Source organism: Ascaphus truei, chromosome 17, assembly GCF_040206685.1.
Source record: "Ascaphus truei isolate aAscTru1 chromosome 17, aAscTru1.hap1, whole genome shotgun sequence".
NCBI lineage: Eukaryota > Metazoa > Chordata > Amphibia > Anura > Ascaphidae > Ascaphus > Ascaphus truei.
Genome location: NC_134499.1, coordinates 23,963,798 through 23,981,963, shown reverse-complemented (window position 1 = coordinate 23,981,963; position 18,166 = coordinate 23,963,798). Strand labels below are relative to the sequence as shown.

Genomic DNA, 18,166 nt, shown 5'->3' with positions numbered 1-18,166 from the left:
CCAAACGTGTGCTGCTTGGGCCAATATTTACTCGCCCGGGGGCTAAATCCACTCGCCCGGGGTGAGCAAATGTATAGGTTTGTCGAACACTGAGTATAAGTATCTGTAAGCTATTCCCCACTCCAATACATGGTTAGCATGAATAATGTGAATTAATGTCCTTTTATCGTGAATATAGAAAGCCTGGAATGAAAAATCGCATTTACCAGCTGAACTTATTAATTGTAAAAGGACAAAAAACGAATAAAAGCTCTAAGAGTGCAAATTGTAGAGGAGTTATAGCAATTAAACCAGAATCTATGTGGAGGGGTTTAAAAGGAGGTAGGCCTGTAATATTGCAGCTAGTGATGTACTGTATTATCTCTAACTGTGCATGCAATGTCTTGTATATAATGTACACCCTGTTCACTTATGTAACTATGTATGTGTAACCATGTATTATTTGTCATCATAACTCTGTGCCCAGGACATACTTGAAAACGAGAGGTAACTCTCAATGTATTACTTCCTGGTAAAACATTTTATAAATAAATAAAACATTTCCGGTGAGTTTCCCCGGTTTTTCCTTGGAGCGGCAGCACCTTGATCTATCCACCTCTTCCTTGACTTATTAATTGGTATTGAGTCGAGTTCTGTAAAACTACTTTAAATTAAAACAGCCGTATGGATTAGTTAATATTTGGTTACATTTCCCACACCTAGCGGTTCATTTATCTCTGGTTTAAAGTTTTGTAATTATTCACATCATGGTGCTTCTTTTTTTACTGGTAGAACAGATTGCTGGCCTTTGTGGTAGTGAAGGGGTTAAATATGCTTGCATGGGACTCGGGCAGTACTGGAGTGTACATTATTCCCATAGAGCAAGGATGGCCAATTCCAGTCCTCATGGGCCACCAACAGGTCAGGATTTAAGGATATCCCTGCTTCAGCACAGTCAGGGCTCGGTGCAACCACTAGACGACTTAGGCAATCACCTAGGATGGCACATTTTGGGGGCAGCAGAAGTGGAGGAGGAAGACGGACAATGGGTGGTGGGCACGGAGCAGGGCGGCAGAAGAAGCAGTTGGCGGTAGAGATGGGTGATGGCCTAAGAGGATGACGGAGCACCACGGCAGAGGAGCTAGACTGAAGGGAGGAGTGCGCCCAAGCCGTCCGACACTTCCAGTGTATGCCGATGGTACAGTGCAGGTCCTCCCAGTTGTCCTCCTTTGCCACCCTACTTCATTCCCGCGGTCCTTCGTCTTCTCCCGCCACCGCCTATTTCTATCGCCGACCTCCGTCGTCCTCTCCCGCTGTCCGTCTCTGCCACCGCCCTGCTCCGTGCAGCCTTTGTCTTCCACAGACCACTGGTAGACATTAATTTGGTGAGAGAAGAGGAGGAGGGGGTGAGAAGAGGAGGGCATGAGGAGGGTGAAAGCAGAAGAAGGGAGAGTGTGGGAAGAGGAGGAGGAGGGGGGTGAGCACAGGTGGTACTGTCATTGACTGAGCCACCTGTGCTGAAGCAGGGCTATCCTTAAAACCTGGCCTGTTGGTGGACTGGAGTTGGTCACCCTGCCGTAGAGATTTGCAGCAGTACCACTATCTCAGCCACCTTTAAAGCACTGTATTATACTAATCAGGGTACCAGACATTCATCCATTGACAATGAATGTAACAGGGTGCACTTTGCACTGTCTGACCTTGCGTTGCCCACTGATGGGTGATAATTAGCAGGTCTTTAATTACTGAACCATAGGAAGACATTGCAGGCTGTGTCAAACTTTAATTTTTTTGTGTCATTGTATAGAGCTGTTTTTCTTCTCTACTACTTTCCGTGGTAAAGCTGGTGCTTTTGAGTGTGGTTATATAGAACTGTAGAAGGTTAGGGAGCAGGTTCAGGGTGCACTTCTTTTAATAAGGTGATTTCCACCCACACCACCCTCCCCCCCCCCCCCCACCCCACCCCCTGTTTTTCACTGCTATAAAATCCTATCCAAACCTGAACTGATATACAGGAAACTAATGTGCAGATATATCTATCTGCATCAGATGTCAAAAGAAAATGTTAAAAGAATTGACAGATTTATATAAAAATGTACGTTTAACACTAATGCAGAAAAACAAAGTTGGAAAAAACCTTTTGCTGTCAGAGGCGCTTGCAACACATTGCAATGCATAGTTAAAAGATAATTCAGGCGCTGTTTTTTGAGCCTGTGTTAGCTGTTCATGGTTTTGCAGCCGGGAGACTTGGAATAACAAACTTTTTAGAATAGTATGATACCCCCAGGACAAGCAGCAAGAGTCCGCGAAACGCATAGGGAAGCCGGATGCCTGCCGCCTAGTGCTGAGACAGAACGACAGAACAGAGGCAATTGTTTTATCCTGCCCTGGCTTTCAGATACTCTTGTTTATATGGAATATGTTTTATATGGAATATGTGAGTGCATACGGTAGACGCTACTTGTTCATTCTTCATTTTCCATGTGCAAACTACACCATGAGGTCTGCCCTTTCTTTCTGTCCTTTCCTTATGATATAATGTGGAACCTTTCATACTTTTTTTTCCAAGAGGTTTAGGAAATAATGATCCTTGAAGACGTTAGGAATATCACTGAGACTGCCTCTGTTTTTTAGCTGCTCCCTTTTAATCCTCTCCCAGGCTGTTTGCAAAGGTACCCATAATACATTGACATTACCAGTTCTAGTCCCGAGGGACCGAGCCAAGGCTTAATTTTACCATAACTACAGTGGCAAGGTAACAATTCTCTGGTGGACCATTATGACTGTGTTTACTGCAGTCTGTTTATGAAGGCTCATCTTGTTCTTCTCCGTCGCTGGAAGTGATCTTGTTATTAATGCGATTATGCAACTTTTATCCCGAGATGAAGCAGAATAATCTTTGATGTTGACATCGTTGCTAATGCAGATAAGATCCTGAATGGTAGATGTTATGTTCCAAAGATCTGTCTTGTCCTGAATTTAACCTGCAGACAATTTACCTTTTTTGTTATTATTTAAGTTCTTTTTTTTTTATTTAATGAGTCAGATCGAAGAATATAATAACATATGTGACACTGCAGACAAGTCTGTTTCATGAGTCACAGCTCCAAAAATAAGCAAGATGGTAGTAAGTCATTTTTGTGGTATTGTTTCCACTAAACCAGAATAAAAGGATTAGGACGGGATGGATGTCATTCATGTATGTTGGGATTATTGAACAATTGATGGCATTATTGGCCTGAAAATATATGTTTGTTTTTCTGTAAAAGATCGTGTTTTTTCAAGGCATACAGGGGCTAACATTTTAATTAAAATACATAGCGTTCGCTACTGTAGCTTAACAGATTGCTGTAAGCTGCTAGGAAAAAAAACTGGCTGATTTTGGTAACCACTGCAGCCGTTGGCCAAATTGCAAGCACCACTTGGAACCTGCCCAGGAAGCAGAATGAAAAAGGAGTTTTGTTTAATTGACCCTGGCTTCTTGCTCTGCCCTTTTCCACTGTGCACAGAATAAAGCTGCTATATCGTCTGCCGCCAAAGCAAGCTGTGCAGAAATAGACCGGTACAGGTCTGCTGAATGAGATTCTCCTGAGCGATGGCTTCAGTGTTTGTGTGTGGAGTGGAGGACATGCTGTGTAATGGGAGCCGCTTTGTGTGGAACCTCACTGTATCCACGCTGAGGAGATGGTACGCAGACAGATTGAGAACATGCCAACTGATGCTGAGGACATGGTGCGGAATAAGGGATGTCTACCAGGTAAAAGAACACCAGGTGTTGACTTTCCAATGATAAACCACGGACCCTCTTACTGGGTGCCTCCTTATAAGTGCAAGTGCTGCAGAGCTTGTATGACGAGCATTCTTATTCCGTCATTAACATTTATTAATGGTGTATTTATGGTATGAGGGCTGATCATGGCTGCAGTTACATTTTGATGCATGTTTCATTAACCTGCAGGCAGGCTCCTCTGGCAGTGAAATGGTTAATATAATCAGCCACTTATTAACATCTTTAGTATTATTTTTTTTACCTACTTAAAACTCTTGAACATATTTACAAAGCAGTTCCAAAAGTTACTACTGGATGTTATTTTCCCCTTTGACTCTAATTTATAATGCATGCAGATTGCTGGAATAAAGGAGTAGAAACAGCCACACTGATTTGTATAGTCCATTTCAGGTTGTTAGTCTGTGTTTTGTACCAGGGTACCGCTGGGCATCGTGCTCTGCTCGCTGACTTGTTTGTACAATGCACACCATGTTTTTATTTATTTATTTTTAAAGGTTTATATAGAAACTGAAGGCAAATGTGTTTAGAACTGGGGGGAATATTCATTAAATAGTGAATTACTCCCTGACGCACGATTGGCACTATTGCAGTTTAATGAAACCCTCTCCCCCCACCACCCCTAGTATTTTGGTTCTAATAGCATATTTTTGAAGCAGCTGGTTTTAATTGCACTTTGTATTTTGATTACAATTAACACTTCTCTTAAAGCCGTTTCTGCTGTAACGGAAGTGATGAGAACACCAATGTTTCACTAAAATAAAATAGAGAAAAAAAACGAATTAACCTATCAATTCTGAGATCACCGTAAAAGCCCTTTGTTAAACAATGAGGTACTGGACACTACAGCATGGAAGGGGTTAAGAAACGAGCAAGCCCCAAAATGGGTGGAAAGAATATAAATGACCCTAATTACAAAGACCTTCTTAACCCTCATATAAACTAATCGTATGTGGCAATTTATTATCTCGGCTGTTCATTTACATTTTCTGAATAATTTCACCAGCATCGCAGATGCAACTTATCAACATTCATACAGATGCACGATGTCAGCTCTTGCAAATACCCTATTGTTACATGTTAGGCTGCGGCCATGGTCGGGGAGACGGCATGGAGGCGTGCGCGGCGTGATCACAATGCCTTAAGGCAATGATCGCAGCCATAGACCGCGCAAGAGGGCACGCGGTGCACAAGGAATCGGTTCAATTTGATTCCACGGCGCGTCGGCCAGGTCACATGAGCGGTTCGCCCAATGGGGCGAACCAGCTCCGTAACGCCAAGGCCACGCCCCCCTCCAACCACGCCGCCCCATCGCGTCTACCCTGTCCTCAAATCTCAAGCTCACGGTCACCATGGCCGCAGCCTTAACACAACTACTAAGCTGCAGAGAAGGATTCTGGGTAATGATATGCAATTTATTTATTTGTTTTCATTAGGGTTTCAAACAATGAATGCATGTAAGACTGAGGAAAGGATGACACAATGGGTGGGAGAGATGGTGACAGGATGTGCATATAATAATGGCATTTATTACATTTTGCATTTAGTACTGTCCGTTTTTTCCCTTTTTAACTGTAGCAAAAAATCCCCACGAGCCTACGTGGGCGTATACCTCCATACAAACAGATCTGCTTCAAAGACACATGACGTCCAGTTTCACACCGCCACTGGGGAATGATAAAAACCTTGCATAGCGGTAGCATTTCATGGTTACTTCCACACTTCCCCCTTATGACTTTATCATAACAGTTCCTCCCGTTGTGGCTTCCAGAGGAAGTTCCCACAATAATCTTTCTATCCACTTACATAACAGTTATCAGATGAACATGTTATCTGTCCATGCCATGTGCAATCTGTTGCATGTCTTGACCTTTGATATACCGTATACCTGCCTTTACAAAGTGTGCATGGCTAATACTAAAACCTTTTTTTTTTGTCCTGAATAGTTTTGCGGCTTGTTAGCCAGTTTTCGCACAATGTGACCTTACCACGCGCCTACTTCATCTCATTGAGTTTGTAGTTGCAGTAAGGAATTAAGCATGACCTGCTCTCTTAGGCCGCTTCCATGATAAGCGCGTCGGCGCACAGTCCACGATCAAAAGGCCGTGCCACTATGAGGCAGGCCATGGAGCGCGATGAGAAGTCCCGGCGCTCGCGATGCATGAGCAGACAAATACATTTGTTTCTGTCATGTGAGTGGTTCACCCAATGAGGGCAAACCAGCTACGTCACGTCATGGCCATGCCTCACCGTGGTGTCTACCCCTAGGCCAGGGGGACGCAAACTTTTTTCCTTGCGCCCCCTTGCCGGATGTCCTCCTCTCCGCGTTCCCCCCCTCCCTCCTCCTTACCTTGATACCCGGCGCCTGGACGTGATGACATCACGTTGCCATAGCAACGTGACGTCACATGACCCCACGGCGTCATTTGACGCCGCATTGCCATGGGGACGTGTCTCCAGATGCCAGCTGAATCAAGGTAAGTAGGTTTACAGAGGCCCTGCTGCTCCCCCGGCACTTAATTTAAGTGCCTTTGGGAATCACGCGGGGCCTCTGTAAACCCCGCGCCCCCCGCCGGTAATCTCGCGCCCCCACTTTGCGCACCGCTGCCCTAGGCCACAAAGCGCTACCATGAACGTGGCCTTACAAGCACACACCTTGTCACATTGGAAGTAGCTTTGGGCATTTTTGTTTTGTTGTTAAGCACACATACACGTATGTGTAATATACAATATTACATTGTAAAGCTATAGATATTCAATTTGTATTCGATTTATAATTCATCTATACCCAGAACTTTGTATGTAGTTTGCTTCTCTAACAGGAGGATTTTCTGGGGGAAACTATTCCAATGGGTAGCAGGAAATCCTCGCACAGTTATTGCGGAGCGCAAGATATCGTTATACCTACAATGCTAGATTGTGCAATGTTTGAGGACGCAACTCAAATGCAAAGTGAAGCGAAACAATCTTTCCATGAAACATGTTTAAGTTCCAAAGGTCCTGGTATGAGGACTGTTCTTGTGACGGCAATTACTGTATTTTGCATTTCATGAAATCAGCTGGTATGTAAGAAATAATGTGATAATAATGATATATTATCAGCTGGTATGTAGCCTAATGTTACTTGCTTCAAAAGCACATGGAAACATTATGCCCTTTCATCTAAGAATAGAACCTTTATTAAGCTTTTAATGTCTGATTTTATTTTTTAAAACAACGTCAAACTATACATGACCAGAGTGAAATATCCAAGCTCATTTCCTTCTCTAAGAAAGTTTGCCAAAGTCTAACAGAGGCTTCTATTCAAACAACGCTGTACAGTAATTCTGGTTTAGTCCTCTACATCAAAATATGACAGAATATTCTGTGCCTTTTGTTTTTACATTATATTAGTTACTGTAGAAGTCTGTCAGTAATATTATTGGTACTAATACAGAGCACGCTACTGATTGAAATAGCCTGGTGGAAGGCAGAGGTTCCCTAACCTTTTTTACATTGTGCACCCCTTGCTAGAAAATAATTGTTATGCACACCCCTTAGTAAGCCCCCCAAACTGCACCTCCAGTGTGTGCAGGCAGCATGGGGGATATAGCTGTAAATGACTGCAGCGATTTCCAAAGTCACACCCGATAATGCCTTGCCACTGTGAATGCAAAGCTTGTGGAGAGCGACTTTGGAAGCTCTTGCTGTAAGTGATAGCTATATCACCCAGGTTCAGGTGCAGTTTTGGGCCTTAATAACTGAGCGTAGGTGTGCCAAATAATATTTGGGTCTTAATAAGTGTGTCCCACACATGTTCAGGAAACCATTAAACTGCCTGGGATCCACCATTACACTTTTTGGGGGTGAACCACTTGGAGACACCTCACAAAAAACCCTGAATGAATGCGAATGTGGAGTGATCTTGGCTCTAATGCCCCTGTATAGCAAAAAAAATCTTCAACTGCCATTTAAATAATAATCCGGACATATGTTTGACCTTCAACTTTACAGTATTTACCCATCTTATCTACGCATTTTATTTTAAGTATTTCATGTTGGCACCTCCTTAACCATTAAATAAGTATACTCTTCATTGTATATGCAGTGGTATTTTGTTTCTCTCTTGCATTGGGGAATAATTTGACACCATATATACCAATAAACAAGAAACTAACTGGCACATGTTTAGTGCGTCTGCAAGGGGTCAAGGTTTATTTATGAGGTGTATAGTATCAGCCACGAAGCTACTCATATGCTTCATTAAGCAGGTGTGTTTTAAAGTGGATCTTAAAGGTGGATAGAGATACTTTCCTAATATCAGGAAAGTATGAAGACTACCCCTGCATCTTTCCCAAGGAATAGAGAGTGAATGGAGAAATCCAGATGATGGTAGAATACTTTGTGTATTTTTTAGATCGTAGTCTCAGGTACAGTAAACTAAAGCTAAGGATTACAAGGTAGTATTTAGAAGCCTCAATGAGTAATTCCTGAAAGTAAAGATAAGGCTTAGATAGAGTGATAGCACAGTATGATCCTCTCTACAGTGTGTAATGTGCCAGATTCCTCAGCTTTCTGAGAAGTGTTTTCAATTCTATAGTAGACCACACTAAAAACTAGTGATATGCCTTATCTGGGGAAAACAGGTAATGAGGACCTGAGGACTCCTGTTTGAAATGGTTTTGTACTTGGTCAACGTAGCTGATACACGTAGAGGTGACGGAAGGAGACTTGTGTTTGGACAAGTAAACATAGGCTTTTATTCAACCAAAGTTCAGCAACACAAAATACAGCCTTTTCTCAGCCCCAGAATATAAAAGTTCATATACCTGTATACATAGCGTAACATACGCCATACCTGGTGTCCCTCTGCAGTCGGGGACATGTCTGCCTGGGTAGTACGCCGCCCGCCTTTAATACCTCTACCCGCCTTTTTATATCCTCCTGCCTCCTCCAGGCAGGGATTCATCTCTTGCTGGCGACATCCAACAGCCCTAGCTGTTGGTAACAGGCTTCTTTCTCCCTGTTACAGTAATTTATAAAACTAGTGGCATTGTCCCCACAATGTCGATAAGAAATACTTCAATAGCATGAGCTAAACCAAATGATGGAAGCTTTTGTGATAAAAGTCACAGCAAACCTACTAATACGTAACATGTTCGTTGTTATATGCCACATCTGGGTATTGTGTGTGTGTGTGGGGTGGAGGGGGCATTGGGGTATTGTGTGTTTGTGTGGGGGGGATTTGTGCAGTTTTGTGGGAATGCTGTGTGTGTCTGAGGATATTGTTGTGGTCTTATGTAGGGGGGATTTGGAGGGGACATTTGGGGGGATTTGCATGGTTTTATGGGGGTGGAGTGTGTGTGTTTTAGTAGCTCGGGATCATTTTCATTGATTAGAAGTAGCTCATTACAGAAAAGGTTGGAGCCCCCTGATGTATACACTAATTTCAGGGGTTATTTCCTCACTTTGAGTTGTTTAACTACAACCCAACATTTCTTTACAAATCATTGTCACGTGGGTATTTTATTATTTTATGACATGTCAGAATAGGGCTCAGAATTGCACAATAGTCACATTTACCTGATACTGACCTGAAAGCAGAACTGGAAAACAATCCTCACTGTTGCTGGAAGAAAGTTGTGTCTGTTTCTCCAGCAACATGGCGCCCGCCCATTCACAGAGTTACACTGCGTGCCAATTTGTAAACCAAAGTCCACATATGGATTTAACTGTTCCCTTTCTGTTAATATGTTGCTGGGAGGATTCTGCAAACGATCTTGTAATTCAATGCATTGTACCTTCCCTCAGTGTTGAAAACATCTCAACTATTAAAGAGTCATTAGGTTAATTTTTCTTTAAAAAATACTTTCAATTGAGAATATTTCAGCACCAGTCTAACAACCCATTTGTTAAATTCCCTGTCTATGTTAAAACAACCATTTTTGATACATACTCCAAAAAATAATTGCATAGTACAGTATATACTGTGAGCTGTTATTGTGGGACTGCTTATTGTTTAAATTTGAGTCAGATCTATCATCTCAGACTGAATTGAAGTTAAAGACTGATTCGGTTGGGCACAATTTCAGTTTGCAGAGGCCACATGAAGTCACAAAACCCAACTCACATAGGAATGATCTCATTCAGAAGTTCTGACCCCTACTGAGATGCATTTGTCTGTCCCTACCCAACAAACTCCTTTTCCACTACTAGCTACGCTTTAAAGGAGCAATTTACCCTAACTAACCATCATTATTTTTTTTTTTACAGAATGGGAACTGGGGGTTCCTCTAGAGATAAACCACACTATTATTATGTTTTTGCTCAATGGACGCCCCCGGAGATGGCTACTGGTACTACCTCCTAGTTTTTAAAGGGGATTTAAATAGTCATCTAATATAAAGCCACAACTGATAATGATGTTGCAGCTAGGGTTGCCTGGTGTCCAGTATTGAACGTGACTGTCCTGTATGTGGACACTGTCCATTAAAAAAATTGAGGTAAACTGGATATGAATGGTATTACCTCTCTGGACATAGTGACCTGACTGACTTGGGGGGGGGCGGGGTCACGGGATTTGCCCAAGCAGGGAGATAGCAGGGCTGTTAGGGAGGCTGTGACACATCCTCCATCCTGATTGGCTGCTGCTGGGTATTGCAGAAAATCAGGAAGAGGTGTCAGGAGCCTGGGGGTGGGCCAAGGAGAGGAAGAATCAGCATGGAGTGGAGATCGGTTAAGGGGTTCTTTGTGTGTGTCTTGAGCACGTTGCACCTTTCACCTTTGTGTCCAGTATTTTTGGAGAAGCCACCTGACAACCCTAGTTGTAGCTTCCTATTGACCTGAGATTTGTCTGCCATTTTGTCCTCCCTCAGGGAGAGTTAAACCTGGTAAATGTACTGGTAAGTATCTTGGGTTCTGGGGTGTTCCCTTTGCTGAAGTTGTGATATTTGGCTCAGGGGGACCCACGGTTCCCAACCTGTAAAATGGGGGATTAAAAACAAAACAGTAGGATGAACTGCTTCTTTAATCGTTGTGCAAAGATATTTAAGTATTCATCTATATGGATATATATATATAGTGTGTGTGTGTGTGTGTGTATATATATTGTGACGTCTCAGTCCCAGCGTCGGATCTTTTGTCCAGATCAAAGGCAGGAAACACTGTACTTTCTAAGCAGGGGTTTATTTAAAGGGTACAAAGCAGGTACAGGGTTAACTCATAACACAAAACAGAAACAAAAGACCTAACTCCTTCCAGGAGTACTGACTAATACTGTTTAGTCCCTAACTAATCGTGGGAGAACTAAACTCTTTCCCCACTTTACCCAGTGTACCTGCAGCAGCTCCCCTTTCAGTCTCTCACAGGGCTGTCTGTGTGTGCCTTCAGATCAGTATAGCAGCAGCGTCTCTCACCCTCTCTGTGTCACTCTCAACAGTGTGTCTCTGGCAGCATGGTGGGGAATCTCTGTATCACTTCCTGACTATACAGGCTAGGCTAATTAGCTTATTAACTCGCAGCTGAACAGACCTTTCCAGAAGGACTACCTCTATGAGAGCTGTAAAGTCCCACAACTGCCCCATTCTAGCCCTTAGAGGGCAGTGCGGCATCACAATATATATATATATATATATATATATATATATATATATATATATATATATATGTGAGATGGCACAAAATGCTTTTGTGCCTTCTCATATGGGAAGACAGGGTTTCTATATTGATTTCTATGGAGCATGCACCTTGACTTTACATTTGTTGCTTGGAGTGCTGGCTGCTGCTTTTTGTTGTGTGTGTGTGTGTGTGTATATATATACTGTGAGGACCGCAACGTTGGCTGCCCTGTGTTCACAATACACTTTGTTTTGGATTCAAACTGCGGTGTGCTGTCTCTTTGTGATCAGGATCCCCCTGGTTACTGTGTGTGTGTGTGTGTGTGTATATGTATATATATATATATATAATTTACTGTATGTGTGTGTGTATATATATATATATATATATATATATATATATATATATATATATATATTTACTGTGTGTGTATATATATATATATATATTTTTTTACTGTGTGTGTGTGTGTATATATATATATATATATTATAATGTCTGTGTATTCATATATTTAAATATATAATGTGTATTTCTTTCTTTGTACAACATTAACTAAACTGCAAAGCCTGAAGTCTGTTGACTGAAATTTAAAAGGCTTTTGTTTCCGAACCTGTAATCAAAGTAACAAACACTAAGGTCATTTCCTTGAGATTATATGGTAACGGAAAGAGACTGGGCTTGCTCTATTCCTACTTCCACCAGCCAGTATTTATAGAAATGTGCAAGTAAACACCGTGTTTCTCTATGAAATCCAATTTGCAAGTGTTCTGCGTAACTCGTATGCTCTAATTGAAAGGTAAGAGAATTTTTTTAATATACAAAATATACCACGTGCAGATATAATTGAATGCTACTCATTGGTATCTTTGTTCTTGTTTAAAGTTAGAAGTGAGAGATCAGGAAGTGAAGATTTGTAACTAACTGGGATATGTTTCTAGACTCAATGTAGATTTTAATATTGTGTATCTCAGACGTTACTCATCTTGTTCTGTACCACTATAGCAAAAGTAACAGAATATCTTGTACCATCAACTATTTACAGCTGTTTTTAAGCACTGATCAACCCATTTTAATATAAGAGATCTTAGTCTTGCCATTTCCGAAGTGGTTTTTATTGTTTAGATCGATGCTTCCCTTAGGAGATAACCGTTTTAACTATTAAGTGTCCGGGAGGTTAAAATGAAGCTTTCCCCAGAGCCCAGTGTAAACATGATCAGCACAAAAGCTAGAGTAAAAAAAATCAGGTTTTTAAACACTAGAAAAACATGAAAAAGAGGATGCTATGCTCTGGGGCAAGATACTAACATTATATGAGAAACTCATAGGTTAACGGAAGGAGATTTCTACTTTAAAGTATTTTACCTGTATTTATATCATATCTATATTTATTTTCTTCAGTGTTGCTTAATTATTACAATTTGATAATAGTTACATTGAATTATTATTAAATGAATAATACAGTAGTTCTTGTGTGAATTATTACAGAATTGTTAAATGAATAATAGTTCTTATGTGAATTATTACAGTATTGTTAAATGAATAATAGTTCTTGTATGAATGATTATTACAGTATTGTTAAATGAATCATCTTTCTTGTGTGAATCGGGGGCGTGCTTCCTCTGTAACTGTGCGCTCCCCTTTGCCACAGCAGCCTGGAGCTTGGAAACGACAGAGGTGTGGAGTTACAGAAGTACCCCTCTGCGAGACCTGCAACTAGAAAATACAAGTGCACGCGACAACGCGCCGCTCGTACGCGCTTCTACTTCTAGCTGCAGATCTCGTGTACACATCTGTTTTTTGCGTTTCCCATCTTTCAGTTTACAAGAAGTCTGCAAGGAACTTTTTGAGGTAGCAGGACCGAACAGCAAACATTGAATTTAATAACTTCCCCACAGGGCTCACTCCTCCTCACCTTTTTAACTTGGGAGGTCTTTTCACTTTGCTGCAAGAACAGGACCTACAATGGTTCTTTCCCCTCATACAGAGGTAAAGGGAAGGGTTCACAGTGTAGTGTAGGACCTGCATTTTTGGTTATACCTTGACGTTTGGTATGCAGGCTTACGACGCTTTGGCCAAAGGATTTAACTAAATACCCAAGTAATTATTATTATTGAAGTATTTAAACTTTATACTCATTACCATATATGTTTTGTCAATTGGATGTAGCATTGGGCACCCCTGTCTTTTGTTGTATACTTAGAATTTATGAATGAACTTTTAATTTGAAGGCACAATGTCATAATTCGTTATAATTTGAGATTTAAACACATTTTGACTTCTTTCACATTGTATGATTTTTTTTTAACCACCAGACGAACTTTAATTACGATTTGAAACCCCTGCTGTCTCTCACATTTGCTACCCCCAATATCTCCACTTAATGTAAAAAATAAATATTGTTTTAGCTTTTCTTTGATAAATAATTCACAACGTTTATTAAAGTGGCAAAGCTGCTAAACTGGACCAAGAGAGGCCTCAGCCACAGATCTCAACTGGATATTTTGTGTTGATAAATCTTTTGATTTTGGCATGTGTTGAAGACAAATATTTATTGATAATTACCTATGTTTGCTGGTTTTATGTATGTATGTCTTTATTTATATGGCGCCATCCACGTTCATAGCGCTTTACAGCAGTAATACACGGGACATAATAATATAACATAATGGGAATAAGTGCTTCGTACATAAAAGTAACATTAGGGAAAGGAGTCCCTGCCCCGAAGAGCTTACAATCTAAGTGGTAACTAGGACAAATTTACAGAGACAGCAGGGGGGGCTGTTATTGCTGTTAATCACTGAGTTCCTATAACTTATTTCACACTTCTAATGTGCCCATCATTAAGTCTATTCTCAAGTTATGTTTGGAGAGGATATCATTAGAAACAGACACGGGATTAGCCATATCATTGTAAACATGTTCCTTGGGTCTGTGTTTCTTAAGCAGGGGAGACTTCATACTGTTGGAAGTGTGGAGTCCTAAAGCAGGCCTGCACAACTCGTAACGTGAAAAGGGCCAAACTGCTCCAAGGAAAAAAAAATTGGGCCGCACGGGTAAAATCATCATCATCATCATCATCATCATCTCTCCTCCAGCACCTCATCATCATAATCCTCATATCTCCCCAAGCACCCTTCATCATCATCCTCATATCTCCCCCAGAACCCCTCACTATCAACCTTTGCTATACTCCCTATCTATCTCTCGTACCCCCATCTGGCCTGTCCTAATGTACAGCAAAGAAGGGTGGGGAGCCGTGTTGGTCCTTCCATGTAGTAGCAAAGGAGGGAGAGAGAAGGTGGTATGATACCCACTCCCTCCATATGTTACATTATTGTTACTACATGTTATAATGTACACTGCTTTATATTATAGTACATTCATCATACAGGGTATGCAGCAGGTTTTTAATCTGTACTGCTCCTTAAATATTTTCAATTTGGCATCTAAAACGGGGACTAAATAATCTTAAAAGATCACACACAAGTGTATCTCATTTTTATGTTTGTCTAATGAAGTGAATCGCAGCACGTAATAAACCCATGTCCCATTTAACTATATTTACAGCCTAATAGTTTAATATGTAACACTTTTGACTGTACAGTAATTTGAACAATCCATTATCCTCTTCCAGACTATGGTTAAGAATGATGTCTGTACCTGGTACATTGCTCTCCCTAATGTGTAATTGTTCTGTGACTTATATCAGTGGGATCTGTTCATTGTTCCTATTAATCTTTCGAGGCACTTGGCACCAAAGGCATCTGCACATGGATCTCATTAGCAGTCTTGGGAAAGACTCTTTGATCAGGACCCTTGGTTTGCTTTGAAATAGAGGTATGGAAATTGCACCCTGCCAAAATCCATCTCATTGACTAGCACACAATATGAGCCTAATTAGACAAGCAACGTTTAAAAAAAAAATGGCCACTTCATCTGGTGCTTTCAGAACGACTGTTTTGCACTGATTATGATGATGTTTAATTATAAGCCAGAATCTGATATAGTGCATTTTATATAATTTAAAAAAAATAGAGAGAATCTGTTTGTATCAGTGCAGAATACGTCATCCTTTCTGTGCCAGATGGATCAGCAAAACATCCAAAATGCTACTTGATTCTCTCATGTTGACACACTGTGCGCCAGACGTGGGACACTGATGGGTTAACGGTTTTCTTTTTAAGGCACGAAGCCAATTTGAATAATAAGCCCGTTGGTGCCAAGGGGCCATGTAAGGCATAGCACAGCAATTACTCTTGGTGTTTAGCTATAGGCTTGTAGACATGTTCCTGGAGTCTTGCACATTTCTTTAACCCTTTAACACTGGGGTGGCATTGAAGAAGTTACTTCCGTGGTCATTGTGAAACAGCATGTTGTGTTGTGTACTTGATACTTGATGACCAAGCACCTGGAGTATCGCAAGTTCACATTTCAACTCTTTGAAGACTGAAGTGCATTGCAGCGTCCTATTTGTTTTCAATTAAGCCATTTTACTGTGTCGGGTTGGACAGTAAATTCAAAGTACAAAGTCCAATTCCAAGCTAAGGTCTTTGGGTCATGGAACCATAAACCTGTGGGATTTACGAAACCTATTAAATAATATTGCTTTCATGTTGGATCATATGATATATTTAACAATTGATTATCACACAAAAGGTGACACCAGGCTATATTTACTAAGCACTCCTCTGCCATAAAGCACTTTCCAATGATGGAAGACACCTCATGGCCCATAATATTTATTATATTTGCTTTATTTGCAGAATGTAATCCTCTTTTTATACCATCCTATATTATTTTAACCCTTAAGGAGTCTGCAGTTTATTAGAGAACCTCTTGAACTGAGTGGGTTAATATGCGAGCAGTGTGGATACCAGTGACCATCGTTAAATATTGTATCACACAATAATTGTATTGCATAAAATGAGTTACAGCTTGGATTTCACCAGGGATCAATGTTGTTAATTGATTTTAGGGCTCACTTACAGGTCAGTTTTGACAGCAATAACTAGATCATCATCATTTATTTTTTTTGCGTAAAAACACGCCTCCACTTAAAGGGGCATTGCAATTCTTTACAGTTAAACAAATTAAAAGGATATACAATTGTTTTGTTAGACAGGAAAAGCCAAAAGAAGGAAGAGGCAAGCCTTACATCGAGCCCGAAGATGCAAGATGTATAAATTGGAGATAAGAAAAAGGCAGAAGTATTAAACTCCATTATTTGTCTCTGTATTTACCAGGGATGAGTCAAATGCAAAAATATTGCAGCAGGATGAAGCCAAAACTTCTACATTAACAAACAATTGGTTAACTGTAGGAGAAGTGCAAAGATGGCTTGATAAAATTAAAGTAAATAAAGCACCTGGCTCAGATGGCTCCACACTGGAGAGGAACCTGTCAGGTGTCAGTGTGGATGTGTTGCTTGCATCACACAGGGGGTTACATCTTCCCCGTTAAAGACGTTGATGTCCCCATCAACACGACTAAGAACATCTTCACATGACAGTCTTGGCTAAAAAAATGCCTCCTCTCTAATTACACAGGATCATTGGTACAGTGGAACCAACACACATACATGTCTTACAGATTGTAGTACTATTAGACCACATGGTCCCACAGCTCCCAGGGCCACCTATGTCTAGCGTCATTAGTCTCACCCATTTATCCTCACTAACCATGGGGATTTCTGTCGACACTCTTGGATAATCATAGGTCAGTCTCATGGGGGGGGGGGGAGCTGTTGTCCCTTCTTCTTCTGGGGCATGGTGAATACACCTGTGGGGCTACTGTTACATGTCCTCGCCATTCAGTGGACCCACAGGTGGATCGTATTCTGCTGGCCGTACACTTGAGGGGGACTCACAACTGTCTAACCCTAATGTATCTTCAGTTTCATTATTCTGCTCTATGGGATACAACAGTGGGAATTCCTCTGCTTCTGGATTTAACTCAGATGATATCTCTCTCTGTCCCTGTCACGCCTGTATGCCCGCAGACCTGGCAAGACCCCAGTACTGAGGTGGGAAGGGTATTACCACACACCCACAGCAGTGGGAGCGAGCCCGGAGTGTGGTATGGCGTTGCTGGGCCTGTAGAAATATAGTTAGTGATACTTGCAACGCCTAGGTGGTATAACGTAAGAATAGTGGTGTCCGTGCGCCAGAGTCCAGGGATCCAGAAATCAGAATAGTCGAGTTCGTAAGCCAAGTCCAGGGGTTACCGAGGTCAGCAAGGTAGAGTTCATAAGCAAGGTTCAAAGGCAACAGAGAGCAGGGTAGTCCAGGACGAGCAGAGGTCATGAGGCGCGCGGAGCGCCTGCAGAGGGGAATGGAGGAACGGCCACTGGAGGTAAGGACATGGGAGCAGATACCGAGGGGGCCTGAGAGTGGGGAGCGCCGCAGCAGGGGTTCGGGGACTGGTACGTGGTAACGGAACGGCGTCAGAGGCTGCCGGAGAGGGACAGGTGTGGGTAAAAGAAGGGAGGCCGGCAGAGGAAGGGACAGATAGGATAGGTGAGCGTGTGACATCAGGGGCACATGAAGGGGAAGGAATCCCCTGAACCGTCACAGTCCCATGACCTTGCTGGTCGCAATGGGGAAACCTCTTGGGTAGGATTCTGGTCTTAATGATCCATAATATCAGACAGGTTCCCTAACATTCTTCTCTGCATCCCTCGCCCTCATCAGACTCATCACTGTCCTGCGTGCATGGACCTGGTGGGCTACAATCAGGACCCGGTTCTTGGTTTCACCGATCACTTCTAGGCAGGGTATCAACTCCTGGAATATCTTCCTTCTC

At 41.8% G+C, this 18,166-nt stretch overlaps 1 protein-coding gene across 2 annotated transcripts in view; it reads left to right on the top strand.

The window, feature by feature from the left end:
* The window catches only part of FRMD4B (FERM domain containing 4B), a 179,859-nt gene that overhangs the window by 50,274 nt on the left and 111,419 nt on the right, over positions 1-18,166 (top strand). The window contains exon 1 of one of the 2 annotated variants that reach the window (XM_075574294.1): positions 3,527-3,736. The exons of the other annotated variant lie outside the window; for it this stretch is intronic. Coding sequence (XP_075430409.1) covers positions 3,575-3,736 — 162 coding nt within the window. The 5' untranslated portion in view covers positions 3,527-3,574. Of the gene's footprint in view, positions 1-3,526; positions 3,737-18,166 lie in introns of those variants that run through there. 2 annotated transcript variants of the gene reach the window in all.